The sequence below is a fragment of the Schistocerca cancellata genome, chromosome 12 (assembly GCF_023864275.1).
Source record: "Schistocerca cancellata isolate TAMUIC-IGC-003103 chromosome 12, iqSchCanc2.1, whole genome shotgun sequence".
Lineage (NCBI taxonomy): Eukaryota > Metazoa > Arthropoda > Insecta > Orthoptera > Acrididae > Schistocerca > Schistocerca cancellata.
Window position 1 is genome coordinate 145820434 of NC_064637.1, and position 16059 is coordinate 145836492.

The 16059-nt window shown below is 40.9% G+C and overlaps 1 protein-coding gene across 3 annotated transcripts in view; it reads right to left on the reverse strand.

Moving 5' to 3' along the window:
- LOC126109792 (leucine zipper transcription factor-like protein 1) overlaps window positions 1-16003 on the reverse strand; it is a 61688-nt gene extending 45685 nt beyond the window's left edge. Inside the window, exons 1-3 of one of the 3 annotated variants that reach the window (XR_007523732.1) lie at window positions 15693-16002; window positions 15495-15619; window positions 7186-7380 (exon numbers count right to left, since the gene is read on the reverse strand). Coding sequence is in view for 1 of the 3 variants with exons in the window: in XM_049914849.1 (XP_049770806.1) it covers window positions 7186-7380; window positions 15495-15619; window positions 15693-15695 (323 nt within the window). In the remaining 2 variants the exon portion in view is untranslated. Of the gene's footprint in view, window positions 1-7185; window positions 7381-15494; window positions 15620-15692 lie in introns of all 3 variants that reach the window. The other 2 variants (XR_007523733.1, XM_049914849.1) reach the window with 2 other exon arrangements.
- Window positions 16004-16059: the final 56 nt, after the last annotated feature.

A 16059-nucleotide genomic window follows, 5' to 3' on the forward strand; every position in this document is an offset into this window, starting at 1 on the left:
ATGTGAAAATTACCAAACTATCAGTTTAATAAGCCACAGCTGCAAAATACTGACGCGAATTCTTTACAGATGAATGGAAAAACTAGTAGAAGCCGACCTCGGGGAAGATCAGTTTGGATTCTGTAGAAATGTTGGAACACGTGAGGCAATACTGACCTTATGACTTATCTTAGAAGAAAGATTAAGAAAAGGCAAACCTACGTTTCTAGCATTTGTAGACTTGGAGAAAGCTTTTGACAATGTTGACTGGAATACTCTCGTTCAAATTCTAAAGGTGGCAGGGGTAAAATACAGGGAGCAAAAGGCTATTTACAATTTGTACAGAAACCAAATTGCAGTTATAAGAGTCGAGGGACATGAAAGGGAAGCAGTGGTTGGGAAGTGAGTGAGACAGGGTTGTAGCCTCTCCCCGATGTTATTCAATCTGTATATTGAGCAAGCAGTAAAGGAAACAAAAGAAAAGTTCAGAGTAGGTATTAAAATCCATGGAGAAGAAATAAAAACCTTGAGGTTTGCCGATGACGTTGTAATTCTGTCAGAGACAGCAAAGGACTTGGAAGAGCAGTTCAACGGAATGGACAGTGTCTTGAAAGGAGGATATAAGATGAACATCAACAAAAGCAAAACGAGGATAATGGAATGTAGTCAAATTAAGTCGGGTGATGCTGAGGGAATTAGATTAGGAAATGAGACACTTAAAGTAGTAAAAGAGTTTTGCTATCTGGGAAGCAAAATAACTGATGATGGCCGAAGTAGAGAGGATATAAAATGTAGACTGGCAATGACAAGGAAAGCGTTTCAGAAGAAGAGAAATTTGTTAACATCGAGTATAGATTTTAGTGTCAGGAAGTCGTTTCTGAAAGTATTTTTATGGTGTGTAGCCATGTATGGAAGTGAAACGTGGACGATAAATAGTTTAGACAAGAAGAGAGTAGAAGCTTTCGAAATGTCGTGCTACAGAAGAATGCTGAAGATTAGATGGGTAGATCACATAACTAATGAGGAGGTATTGAATAGAATTGGAGAGAAGAGGAGTTTGTGGCACAACTTGACTAGAAGAAGGGATCGGTTGGTAGGACATGTTCTGAGGGATCAAGGGATCACCAATTTAGTATTGGAGGGCAGCGTGGAGGGTAAAAATCATAGAGGGAGACCAAGAGACAAATACACTAAGCAGATTCAGAAGGATGTAGGCTGCAGTAGGTACTGGGAGATGAAGAGGCTTGCACAGGATAGAGTAGCATGGAGAGCTGCATCAAACCAGTCTCAGGACTGAAGACCACAACAACAACAGGCTGAGGCTGGGATAGCTTCCGAGATAAGAGAATGTGCTGTACGGATAATTACTACCTGCACAGTTCAAAAAAGCTGGTGGTGCAAGGGATGATCTGGATGGCTCAGGTAGTGGAAGTGGCCACTGAAATCTAGAGTGTTATGTTCAGCTGCATGTTGCACGGCATGCTGGTCTACTTTGCTCTCGGCCACAGTTTGGCAGTGGGTGTTCGTGCTGGTGGACAGCTGGCTGGTAGCCACACCAGTATAAAAAGCTGTGCAACGATTTCAGCAGAGCTGGCATACGACACGCTGCTTTCTCAGATGGCCCAGTGTCTGATGGGGGTAGGATAAGTCTGTGTCAGGACTGGAATATGTAGTGATGAGTTGGTGGATTGGATAGGTCTTCCACAAGGATCATATCCTTGTGGAAAGGGGTCGGGGTCGGGCATAAGAGCTCTGTCCAGATGGGCTGTTCATTGCGACACGATAAATCGACAGGTTCCCTGCGTGTCACTGGTCCTGTGTATCTGGATATGCTTGAAAACTTTTTAATTCCATAGACCAGTGAAGATGTCAGACACTTCACAAAAACTCATTTTCTCATGAATGTTTGAGGTTTCCTCAGTAATCAAATTCCCAGGTGTGGGCTGGCTATGACAGGCCAACTGCACACCCACCTCACTGCCCACACTTGACACCACTCTATTTCTACCACTGGAGTTTCATTATCGAGCATACGTATGTTCTGTCTCCTACGAAACATTTTAACGACTTGAAAAATCAAATCTACTCTGTCGTCGCACAGCTTATGCCCAATTTGCTGCAATGAGTGTGGGGTGGCATGTGGCATGTTGCATGTTTGCTACATCACAAATGGTAGTTACATCCAACCAAAATTACACCTGGCAATTTTATGTGAAACTTGAGGTTGGTCGCTACAAAATGACACATCTACCAATTCTGCAAGTTCTCTCAATAAATTTCTTTATCATTCCAAAGCTGTAAAGTCCTTTTTGACTATCCCTGTATAATGTTTGACCACAGACATCTCAAAACACTTTTCACAGTTGGCAACACTATCTATATTACTGAAATGCTAACCCAGAACTTGTTACCAGTTATTGTGTAAGGGCAACAAAAATTCAATTTTCAATATTTTCCATAATTATTTACCAAATTTAAAATGCTGTTTCAATCTACTCACTAACAGATTTAATTTTATGTTAAAAGTTTAACACAATAAGACAAGTATTACAGTTAGAAACTGTAAGCGATGGTGCACAAAATACCCGGACATAATTTATAAAGTATTTGAGATTTTTCTCAAAGTTCGATGCTTTGCTGTGTAAAAGTTACAAAAAAATTAAAATTCAAAGGATTGGCCAACAGTGGCCACTACTTTCTCCCATATTCTGGGCAGCATACGAATCCTGCAGCTGAAGAACTGGCTGTCTTTTGAGAAGATCCACAAATCAATCCAATTTTGCATTTGTTCGTATGACCCGAAGCGCTGGTCAGCCAAGCCGTGTGTCATTGATCGAAAAAGGTGGTAGCCAGAGGGAGTAATGTCTGGAGAATACAGCAGGTGGGGTAGGACTTCCTATTTCAATGTCTGCAAGTATGTTTTTATGGGTTTTGCGACATGGGGTCGAGTACTGCCGTGCTGCGAAATCACCTTCTCACATCTAACGATATACTGTGGCTGTTCAGAGCTCAGCTCAAACACATCAATTGCATTTGATAACGTTCTCCTGAGATGGTTTCCATCTGTTTCAGTAGTTTCAAGAACCTTCTCTCTTCCCATGTCATACAAATTTTTAACGTCAAAATATCCATTCTTGCAGCTTTGAAAATTAAAACTTCCCGCAAACGATGAGAAGTGGGCTCGTAAGTTGACGTATTCAATCAAGAATAACTTTATGATTCAATAAAAAACCGACCAATATTTTGATGGTGTTATGCGTAAGCTTATTGTATGACACTTATGACTTACCACCTGCACCATCAATTGCCGCTACTGCCATCTATTTCAAAATGGTGGAAGCAACGTTATAACCTTAATAAATTTCAGCTGTCCATGCAGTAAAACTGCCACATCACCCATGACACCTTAATATATTACTTCCTTACAATTAACTTTACTGGCAACACACTTTGCAGACACTATTTACACGTAAGCAAAACTCTATGATCAGATGCTTAATAGCTTATTAGTCTTTCTTTGGAACAAAATACATCACTGACTCCGCATTTTAGGGATCCAACAGTTTGTTGGTGGGTTTGTGGAGGTATGTGGAGTTAGATGTCTATGCACAGGTCATTTAATTCGAGTAAATAAAGGGCCGATAGTTTGTTACGTGGTGATGGTACCTGGGAGCGACCCAGTTGGGTTCCGTAGGATTTGTCAGGTGAATTTGGTCGCCAAGACATCAAAGTGAGTTCCTTACAATGCTCCTTAAACCACTATAGTGTGGTTCTGGCTCCAAGATGTTGATGTATTGCTGAAGATGAAGGGATGCAGGTGGTTTGCAGCTGTCTGTCTTTGATACTCACAAAAGTCCCATGCAAGTGCAGGAGAATGTCTCCCACAGCATAATACTTCTGCCGCCAGCCTGAGTCTGTGGAGCGCTGCACGTTTCCAGCTGTCATTCACCTCAAGGACGGCATTTGTGGAGACGTCCGTCGACCTAGTGTAGGAAAAATGTGATTCATCCGAAGAGCCAACGTGTTTCCAGTGACTGACAGTCAAATACCGGTGGCCCCATGCGAAAACGTACGGGTGGTCTGCTACGGAGCTGCATGTTCGACAATGTACACAGAACGGTGGGCTCCAAAACAGCAGAGATGCCACAGATCACCATCTATCACACTTTACAGAGCAGACAAGTCTCTGCACCCCACATTCTATGAAGAGTCATGGACATCTAACCATTTAGTGCTTAACAGTAGTTTCACTTTACTTCTACCTCTTTCCACAGATCCTCACAACAGACATTTGACCAGCTTCACCGTTTTCAAGATACTCAGTCACGGTCTCTGTGTAATAATAATCTCCATTTGTCAAAATCTCTTATATCAATGGATTTCCCTATTTGCAGCCCATATCTTCACTATGGTGACCCTGTCTGTGTCTGCTTCACTTACGTACTTTTCTTACTGCATCACATGCCCACAACGTCACCATGCAGCATCCAGTGTCATGGTGAGCAGTGGTCATAATGTTTTGGCTTATCAGTGTATATCAATGCATGTACCTCCAAAATTATATCACTATACAAAACATAGTACAGGAGATATGATGTCATAAGCACTGAGATGAGTGAAAATATAGCTTTTGCTTACAATGGTGGGCAAATTACTCAGTGTTTCATAATGAGAGCACTTAGCAACTTCCAATGAACTTTAGGTCTAATTTCAAACCTTTTCTAAACTACTTCTTGCTTACACACGTAAAGGCAAATATTTAACACATTAACTCATTTGTAAAAAAAAATCAGACACTTGAAGCTCTTTTATAATTGGGAGTTTGATTATTTAAAGAATTGGGAATTTGCTGGTATAATACTAAACAACTTAACATAGTGGGCAGTGTACGAGAGCTGTTCAAAAAGTTCTGCAGCATTTGAAATTTCATGCCAATGGTGTCTTGGACTAAAATGCAGTTTGCATCCCGGCACATGCTCGTGTTTAATGTGTAATTGCTGGATGTTTCATTGTCATATGTCTGTTAGTTATTGTTCAGTGCTGTAATGAATAGAACATTGTGTCGCACAGTTTGCAAATTTCGAAATGGTAAAGACAGAGGAGCAACGTGTCTGCATTAAATCTTGTGTGAAACACTAGAACACCTTTACAGAGACATGCCAAATGATCCAGGAAGCCTACAGAGCTGGGGCTTCAGCTGTCCTCAGTGTTACGAATGGTCCCTACGGTTTAAAAATGTCCGGACAGAAGTTACAGATGACCCTCATTCAGGACGCCCTTTGACGTCTACCGCAGACACTCGTGTCAGAAATGTCAATGAAATTGTGTGAGCCAATCGAAGACTAACTGCCTGAGAGATTGCAAAAGAATATAACATAGCAGTTGGATTGTGTCACAAAATCGTGACACAGCATCATGGAATGCATCGTCTTGCCACCAAGTTCGTCTTACGTCAAGACCAGAAAGGACTTCACATAACAATCTGTGAAGAGGTTCAGGATCGCAGAAATGAGAATGAAATGTTCCTTAAGAGAACTGTAACTGGTGATGAGATGTGGTTCTATGTTTATGATGTTGAGAACAAGGTTCAACCTTCACAATGAGTCAGGAAAGGTTCTCTGGGATCAAAACAAGCTCGTCAGGTCAGTTCAAATGTGAAAGCCACAGTGATAGTTTTCTTTGACTTTGAAGGATTAGTTCATCACGAATTCGTGCCACAGGGACAAACTGTTAATCGATGGTACTATCGGGACACGCTGCGACACTTGCGAGAAAATGTGAGACAATTCGTGCCTTAGCATCACGATAACGCATCCGCACATTCATCCCTGTTGGTGAGTGACTACTGCACAAAAAACGAAATCACTGTGCTGCCTCATCCTCATTACTCTCCAGACCTGGCCCCTGCAGATGTTTTTTTTTCCCCCCCAAAGTTGAAAACCCCTGCGAAAGGACAAACATTTGCAATGGGATAGAAGAGATAAAAGAAAATTTGTTGATAGGGCTTCACACTATCCAGCAAAAGGTATACAGAGACTGCATCTGGAAGTGGAAACGGTATTGGGAGCAGTGTATCAGTTGCGCAGAAGAGTATTTCAAAGGAGACAATGCACAGTAAGTAAAAGGTAAGAGTACAAAAACTTTGTGGCTAAAGTTCTGGAATTTTTTGAACAGACCTTGTATACAGTTTGTGACCTGTGGGCTGAAAATTGAGTTTCATGCTACAGGCAGAACAACAGTTTCATCAGCAACACTGCAGGAACACATATATAACAATATCAACACACACCATACGTAATAATACACATATTAAGAAAACGGTGCTTACATCAGAAATGTTCGTAACTTACATGGCACAATATGAGATTTAAAAATACTGCATACAAATGAGAATGTATGTGTACTTCAGGCCACTGATAAGACATTAATAAACTGAGGTGATATGCAACTGGCAAAACAAATGTTTTCTTTATCCAGTTGCAAATAGGAGGTCCTGACCTAAAAAGCATTAATATAAATTAACAGCATTGACATATTAATAACATTGAAGATGTCACTAACCAAATTTGATTGTAACAGGAAGTGTTTATCAAATAAATAGTGGAGAAACCAGGTATTTATTTACAGCTGTGTACCCACACAAGTACCATGCAGCGTCTAGTCTTGTACTTAATGTTTACGACATCATATCTCCCGAAATACGTGTCGTACATTAATATAATATTATAGGTACATCCAGCAGTATATGTGGATCCTGTGTGCAAAAGTTATTGTGAGCAGAGAAAGTAGCAAAGAATTAATAAATGTAAATGCCATGCATGCAAATATTTTATCCTGTGACACTACTACTATATTATGTTCACAAGAGCTTCTAACTATGGGCATTTATCAGTGAGAATTCATTCTGAAATAAGATATTTGTAATCTGGCTGATATCTGAAGACACGGCTTGTGTTAGTTCTCATTTTGTCAATTTTGTTTACGATAAGAGCCAGTTGGCTTCATCTAATCTAATGTAACATCACGTGATGTAACATGGCCCACTACTTCCGAAGACGATATTTTTACAAATATCAAAACCTAGGTCGAGGGCTAATAAACATTTACTTGGAACTGGTTGACCGATTTTTCAACCTCTTCAGATTTACACAGTTGTTGTTTTGCAGCCACGTTTAAGATTTTGATAACACAGTAAGTTTACCGCACCTGTCTTGCAGCTGCGACATGTCGGCGGAGAGGCGCAGGTGCCAGCGCTCGGCCTGGGCCAGCAGCTGGCGCAGCAGCAGTGCGGTGGCGCGCCCGTGGCTCATCAGCTCCGCCTCCACGTCGGCGCGCACCGCCTCACGCAGCCCGCACAGCAGCTCCCGCACCTCCTCCGCCGTGTACGTCTCCTCCGACAGCCTGCGGCACGGGTGCCCCGTCCGAGTCAGCTCTCCAGATACCCCTCCTCACTCCAGTATTCCAATATTTATTTATTTTTATTCATTTGCTGTGTTTTTCTATGAGGTGTATTCCAAAACCGAGGTCCATTAGCTCATCAAAAAATAAGTTCACGAGAAAAGGTTTTTATTGACAGTAATATTTTACTACATACACTACTTGACATTAAAATTGATACACTAAGAAGAAATGCAGATGATAATCGGGTATTCATTGGACAAATATATTATACTAGGACTGACATGCGATTACATTTTCACGCAATTCGGGTGCATAGATCCTGAGAAATCAGTACTCAGAATGACCACCTCTGTCCGTAATACCGGCCTTGATACGCCTGGGCATTGAGTCAGACAGAGCTTGGATGGCGTATACAGGTACAGCTGCCCATGCAGCTTCAACACGATACCACAGTTCATCATGAGTAGTGACTGGCGTATTGTGACGAGCCAGTTGCTCGGCCACCATTGACCAGACGTTTTCGATTGGTGAGAGATCTGGAGAATGTGCTGGCCAGGGCAGCAGTCGAACATTTTCTGTATCCAGAAAGGCCCGTACAGGACCTGCAACATGCGGTCGTGCATTATTCTGCTGAAATGTAGGGTTTCACAGGGATCGAATGAAGGGTAGAGCCACAGGTCATAACACATCTGAAATGTAATGTCCACTGTTCAAAGTGGCGTCAATGCGAACAAGAGGTGACCGAGACATGTAACCAATGGCACCCCATACCATCAAGAAGGGTGACTCGCCACTATGGCGATTATGAATACACGCTTCCAATGTGTATTCACCGTGATGTCACGATACACGGTTGCCACCATCATGATGCTGTAAACAGAACCTAGATTCATCCGAAAAAATGGAGTTTTGTCATTCGTACACCCAGGTTCGTCATTGAGTACACCATCACAAGCGCTCCTGTCTGTGATGCAGCGTCAAGGGTAACTGCAGCCATGGTCTCCGAGCTGATAGTCCACGCTGCTGCAAACGCCGTCGAACTGTTCGTGCAGATGGTTGTCGTCTTGCAAACGTCTCCATCTGCTGACTCAGGGATCGAGACGTGGCTGCACGATCCATTTCAGCCATGCAAATAAGATGCCTGTTATTTCGACTGCTAGTGATACGAGGCCATTGGGATCCAGCACGGCATTCCGTATTACCCTCCTGAACCCACCGATTCCATATTCTGCGAACAGTCATTGGATCTCGACCAATGCGAGCGGCAATGTCGCGATAGGCTACAATCCGACCTTTATCAAAGTCGGAAACGTGATGGTATGCATTTCTCCTCCTTACACGAGGCATCACAACAACGTTTCACCAGGCAACGCTGGTCAATTGCTGTTTGTGTATGAGAAATCGATTGGAAACTTTCCTCATGTCAGCACGTTGTAGGTGTCGCCACCGGCGCCAACCTTGTGTGAATGCTCTGAAAAGCTAATCATTTGCATATCACAGAATCTTCTTCCTGTCGGTTAAATTTCTCGTCTCTGGCATGTCGTCTTCGTGGTGTAGCAATTTTAATGGCCAGTAGTGTATTTACTTTACTTTCCCACATAATCATTGTTCATATCTGTACACTTTCTGTAGCACAGCACCACCTTCTTTAACCCCTCTGCAAAGAAATCTGAGCCTGGGAATTGAACCAGTTAGTAACACTAGAGTTCGTCAGAATTTTGAAATTGCTGTCCACCCAGCCTCTTTTTCAAATGCGAGAAGAGGAGGTCATTTCATGGAAGGTTGGGACTGTACAGAGGGTGATCAAAAAGTTCCCAATGAAAATCCTGAATATTCTGCTCAGTTTTGGCAGCAGTGTGTCGGAGTGCACTGTGACGAAAGAGGATTATGCCAGACAACAGTTTCCTGCATCGTCAATTCTGGGTCACGTGTCTCAGTTTGGTCAACATTTCACATTATACGTCAGCTGTAATTGTTGGCCCACGGTCAAGGAAACCAGTCAAAAGGACACCCTTTTCGTTCCAAAAAATGGTGGCCATCGTTTTTTGATTTGAGAACAGAGATTGCTAAAACTTTTCTGGATTGGCTGATTTTGAATGCCAACACTGCATTGACTGTTGTTTTGATTCTGTGTCAGTGTCGGATATCCACATCTCGTCGCCTGTAACAATGTGGGAAAACAAATTGTCTCTGTCTTGTCCATAGCACTCCAAAAACTGCCATGCACTACCCATTCTTTGATCTTTGTGCTGCATTTTTGGAATGCAGCGCACACACTGTTTGTGATATCCCAGCTGTACAGTAACAATCCTGTAAATTGAGGTTTGAGCAACATTTTGGAATTTATTAACCAGATCACTTCTAAGTTTTTGTTTCACTTGATCAATGATGTTAATACTGGGCCTGCCACTCAGTTGTTCATTGTGAACATTTGTGCTGCCATTTTGAAATTCTCAACATTTTAAAACTTGTTTGTCACTCATTATTTCAGGTCCATACATTAAGCATAACCAGCAAAAATCTAATAACACCACGCACTTCACGACTGGTGGGATCTATGATTGTCTCGGCCATCGCAATCTGCTCTCATTGAGTGGTAAACGACCACTGGTTCAAACCGACACTACTGTAGGTTCTTAAAGAGTCAGTAGACAGTTCTGCATTTGTGAAACTTCATTCACACCTACCGTCAGTTAAATATTGGTCACCAGACCTCAGTTTTGCGATATGCCTCGTATAATGCTCTTACAAACACATTGTCTAAATTCATTTTGGTCTAAATTCATTTTGTTCCTCAGAAATAACAGCTTCTTTAATCTAGGAGCCTGTACAGCCTTTATTGCATCGAGGTTTTCAACGGTGTGAGCTGTGATAGCATACGGGAGATTGCACCTGGCTGTGGATATCGGTATCACCTCACAGAGGTAGTGAAAAGTCTTTATAAAAATATGTGCATTGTAATAAGCTCTGTGTTATGAGACAACACCTGTGTGATTCTGGGTGGCGATACAGCTGTAATCAATCGTACAACACGATCCACCTTCTTGCTGTTATAATATTTTTCTAATGTGAGGTTTCCCTCCTTCTCGAACATATGGGAAGAACATTTCACAAATACACAAATAAATTTTACACGCACACATTTCATACTTTCGGCCTTGATTATACAGACACACACATATATGTAATAGACCACATATAATACACAGATAAATCTACATGTACACATTTCTTATTTTGGCCTTAATTGTATAAACTATTTAAGTTTTTCACATATCTACATTTTAGATAAAAATTCATCAACACTATAGTAGCAATTCTGTAGCAAGTAGTCACTCACTGCAGTTTTGAATTTATACATGCCAGTTATTGCCTTAATTTTTTTAGGTAGTTTGTTATACTGTTTTTTTTTTTCCCTGATTGCAGGGGTCCTTTTTGTTTTAGTGTTGTATGTGAAAACTGCATATGTAAATCTTGATTATTCCTTGTGTTGTATGAATGGATATTTTGGTTTTTTGGAGCAATCTTGCTATTTTCATCTATGATTTTCCTTATAAACATTATTGTTTCTAGGATATATAGGCATGGTAATGAAAGAATATGAAGCTTTTTAAATGAGGGTTTGCATGAAGATCAAGGTGCTGAGCCTTCCATGGCTCTTATAATTCTTTTTTGTGCAATAAAACAGCTATTGCTGGGTGGTGAATTTCCCCAGCAAATTAAACCATATCTTAGTAGTGATTCTGCTTGGGCATAGTACACATTTTTCATGGCTTGCATTGACGTGCATCCAGCAAGAATTTTTATGACAGAACTTCAGTCTGTAGCATACCCCACTGCCTTCCAAACTCCTGTCCGCTCTGACATCACGAGCAGCCATCTGGCATTCCCGGAGTATCTCCAACGTAAATTACCACACCAATCTGAACGGAACCTAATTTTCTTTTACCTATAACTATTATTACTTAAACTAAGTTTCTCACAGTTCAACTCTCGCAAACTCAGTGCAGCAGGAAGGGTGCATATTACCAATTCCCGTTTATTACCATGTGCCTTGCACCTTTCCAGTATTTATTTTATTTATTTAGCGTATGGCTCATAACATCACAGTAAAAATTACAGAAACAACATGATTAAAAAAAAAATATTTATAAACAGAGCAATAAGTAACAGTTTGTATATAAGGACACCACCAATTGTAAATTTACACTCACAGAAGAGCAATTGCAAGCAGACATCCAGCTTAGATAATATATAGTCGATTGCCTCTTGGGTCGCCATTAGGAAATCCTGTGGGTCACCCTCATATGCCCTTAGTGGGCATTCCTGCATGATGTGTTTGACCGTCTGTCTCTCAGCGCCACAGTCGCAAGCGGCTGAAGGAAGTTTACCCCATCTGTGTAAGGAGTCGGCACATCTCCCACAGTTGGTTCTGATGTGATTAAGAGTTGACTAAACTTTGCGAGGCCAATCAAATCCTTTTGGTTCACTAAAGATGCATGGCATACTGTGGCAGTTTACTGCTGTTCTGCTCTCCCATTCCTCTTCACATCGGTCATTTATTTTAAAGTTGGTTTGGTGCAGATCCTGTGCGGTCTTTAGTGGAGGATGCCTAGACCGGAGTCAGTTTCCTTGGATGTCGTGAGTATCTTCATGGATTTGTAATTGAGGGTTGGTCATGATTTTTTGAAATTCTCTAACCAGAGCGTGTTCTCGGCGCAGGTTAGGAGGGGCTATGTTACTGAGAACGGGCAGCCACACTGTAGGAGTTGGCCTGATATAATACGCATTGTTGCATTAAGTTGGCTATCTACCATGTGTGTGTGTTTGCTGTTGAGCCACACTGTGGCACAGTATTCTGCCACTGGATACACCAAGCCAAGTGCGGATGTTCTTAAGGTAGATGCTGTGGAGCCCCAAGTGATGCCACAGAGCTTCTGCAATATGTTGTTGCGTGTTTTAAGTTTCGCTGCAGTTTTCGTCAGGTGTTCTTTGAATGTTAATGTCCTATCTAGGGTAACCCCAAGGTATTTTGGGTGTTTGTTGTGATTTAGTAATTTCCCGTCTAGATAGGCATGTAGTTCTCTGTTGGCCATTTTGTTGTTCAAATGGAAGGCAGATACTTCCGTCTTTGTAGCACTAGGTTGTAGCCTCCATTTTCTAAAGTACTCGCTGAGAATCCCTAGGTCACTCGTAAGGATATCTTCGGCAGTTTCTATATTTCTGTGGGCTGTTGCTAGAGCCCAGTCGTCAGCATAACCAAATTTGCGCGATCTGGTTGCAGGCATGTCAGCGATGTAAAGGCTGAAAAGAAGGGGTGCAAGGACAGAGCCTTGTCGGAGTCCATTATTGAGTTTCATCTGTTTGACAAACTGCCTATTGGCTTCTGTCTCGGGTTCTTTGGCCAACGTTCATCTAATGATTTTTCTGACATTTCGCCAGCACGAGTGGCTGGCATTGTCAAAGCTTCACCCTCCATTGCCAGTGGTGAACTGGAGCCGAGCTCGCAGCTGCAGACTATATGTACCTGGCGCGCCAATGTCCGAGGGCTTCTCCGCGGTCATTTCCGGTATGGTTCTCCTCTTGCTACCTGCAACGGTTGTTCGCTGCAGTACGGGAAGCCAGGATCCGTTTACCTTAAGGCTTTCCTCTTTCTTGTTGAAACCGTTTGCGTGTTTTTGTATTTCTACAGCTTCTCTGAACAAGCGCGTGTGATAGTGCTTCTCTACAGCCAGAACTTCTGTGTTGGCAAATTTTATTACGTGGTCGGTCTCATTCAGTGCGTGCTCTACCATGGCTGAATGAATTTAGCAAAGCCGTGAAGTCATATTTGTTGTGTCACTGTTTTTACTCTGTAAATGAATACTTAGAACAGTAATCTTGCTGTTTGTGTTAAATTGAAAACATTGAGCAATATAATACATTATGATACTATAGACTTACGTTAATATATGTTAACAATGTTAAATGATATTTTCCGACATCTGCAACACACTGTGTACTATCAGATCACATGGAATAAATGAATGAGCACACCTACAAATCTGTGGTTGGTATTAAGGAAAATATTACTAAAAACCATGCTAATAGTCCTACACATTATCATGGAAGAAGAACACATTATCATGGAACAAGAGCCAGTTTGGAGTTACATTTATCCAGGAAAAACAAACAAAAACTCAAAATAGTGTTTTACATCAAGAGATAAAATTGTATAATAAATTGTCAAAGGAATGAAAAATATTACTATAACACATTTGTTTAACAAGGCTTATTACACAATTAAAGACTACTTAGAGAACTCTAAGTAACAGGCAGTAATGAAAGGGGATAACTACAGCACCTTGTCACATTTCAATACATGATTGTGTGTCAAGATGTATAATGCATGATAGTAATTCCCACTGCCTTAATTTTTCTGGTGGGCAGCTGCAAACAGCTGAATAAGGGGCATCTTCTCAGTCCAAGAGTCAGCAGTGGGTGTCCTAGTGTGAGTAACAGTGAGAGTGGCACTATGCATCACATTGTAAGTGACCGGGAATGGTCCAGGAGTCATCAGTGGGTTTGGATTCCATTAGAAAGTTTGTGTACTACAACAACACAAAACTATTTTGTTGATGCCAACTTACGGAGGGAAAATATGGGAGATCAGAGCTCACACCGAAAGATATAGGTGTTCGTTTTTTCCATGCGCTGTACAAGATTGGAATAAGAGAATTATTGTGAAGGTGGTCTGATGAACTGTCTGCCAGGCACTTAAATTTGATTTGTAGAGTATTGATGGAGAATCTAAAGAAGGGAAACTGCAGGTAAGAACCTTACCTGCTACTTGGCACATTGTTCATGATAAACACTCACGTTTGAAGTTGTATTCTGTGCACGATTATACGAGTCCACAGGACTTAGTCTTGCACTGAAGATGATCAATCTGTGACTGAAATCGTTATGGGGAAAAAAAAAAAAAAAAAGAAAAAAGAAAAAAAAAAAAAAAAAAAAGGAGATTTCATTATCAGCAGGTGTCCTCAGTGGGTGGGTAGTGAAGAAGGAAACTACACTTTATGTTGCAAACTAGCTGAAACAATTTGTGTGCAAATAAAGGACTATTATACAATAGAAAATTAGCAAATGATGCAGTATAGCTGTTAAGAGACTGACACATTTGACAGGAAGGAGCTGCTGTGTCCAGCCATCCTGATTTGTTTTTTCCATGGATTTCCTAGATCACTTAGGCAAATGATGGGACTGTTTCAAAGGCCACAGTCGACCACCTGTTCTACCCCGATAGGTCACCTGCCCCTTTTCTTAAGGCATATTGTGTATGCTGTGTGTTATATTTTGGATTATTGTTTGACACTGTATTTCCTTGACAAATCCTATGTAATTGTGAGATGATCCTTGGATGAATATAGATAAAGAAATAAATGAAACGAATATTTCTGTATTTCTGGAAAAAGAAAATAGTAATAGTATGTAGCAGAAATAAGAACCAGAAACAAAAAAAACATCAAAGAATTGAGAATGGTAGGAAGAAACCTTTTTAAGAATAAGATACTAAATTTAGAAGGCTTTCAAGGTGGGAAACATGGACAGAAGAAGGGAAAAGACAACATGGGGAGTGCTTGGAGTACTGGGAAAATAAGAAACAAAAAAAAAAAGGAATAGGAACTGAAGATACAGCATGATCCTGACTGGTAAATAAGAAAATGCAAAAAGTAACATCAACAAATTGTGTTTTACTGCTACACAATGCACACACATTGTAAGTCAACCTAGGTTATTAGAATAACAAAAAATCATTCAAGTGACATGCAGGACGTTGGTTGTCGGAAATAGAAGATAAATACACTATGGTGAAAATGGTACATGTACATTAGTGAAATTACTACTGCTAAAATGACAATTATATTGAGGTCAAACGTAATTCGAAATATATTACATGGAAGAGATATTAATATTCCACAGAATGTGGTTCTTTTCATTCCCACACTTGATGGGTTAAACGGATGTAAAGCTACTACTGGTGTTGTGAATAGAGTGGATTATACTAGTATATTGAGTGCTACAAATGTACGTGAACATGCACAGCATCAAAAATTGTATCACTAACGTAGTACCTAGATTCTATTACGTCTTGGAATGCACAATACACTGCCTTCAAATTTTGTGCACGCTGATGCTTAGCGAATCTGATATATGTCATAATTAGCGATTGGTGTTGCTCATTTAGTCCCAGTTCCGCCTGAAACAAAGTTTACTGTTAAGGAGTTGTTTTCGAATAAGATTTTACTGTGTGTGCAGTGTCTTCAAATTACCATGTCTGCTTAGTTGACACTTGACAGACTACAGTAATTACGTTTATTAAACCAAAAACGCAAAATACAAAAGCGACTTCGCAACAACTTCAACTACGTGTTTTCAATGCGTTAGTTGTGTGGGTATGTGTTTATTCTTTGGGGCTTTGGCAAACAACTCTTTACATCCTAACGGACGTCCATCACCCTAAATATTTATACACGCCGCAAGCTGCCCTTCCTTAAAATCCGTTTGCAGCAGTTCGCATTATCAATGATGATAATAATTAAAATATACAAATTTACAACACGCGCTAAGAGCTTTGGAACATCTGCATCGCTACCGCTGAAACATCGATACTCTTTGGATCTAAGAAATTCTTCAAGA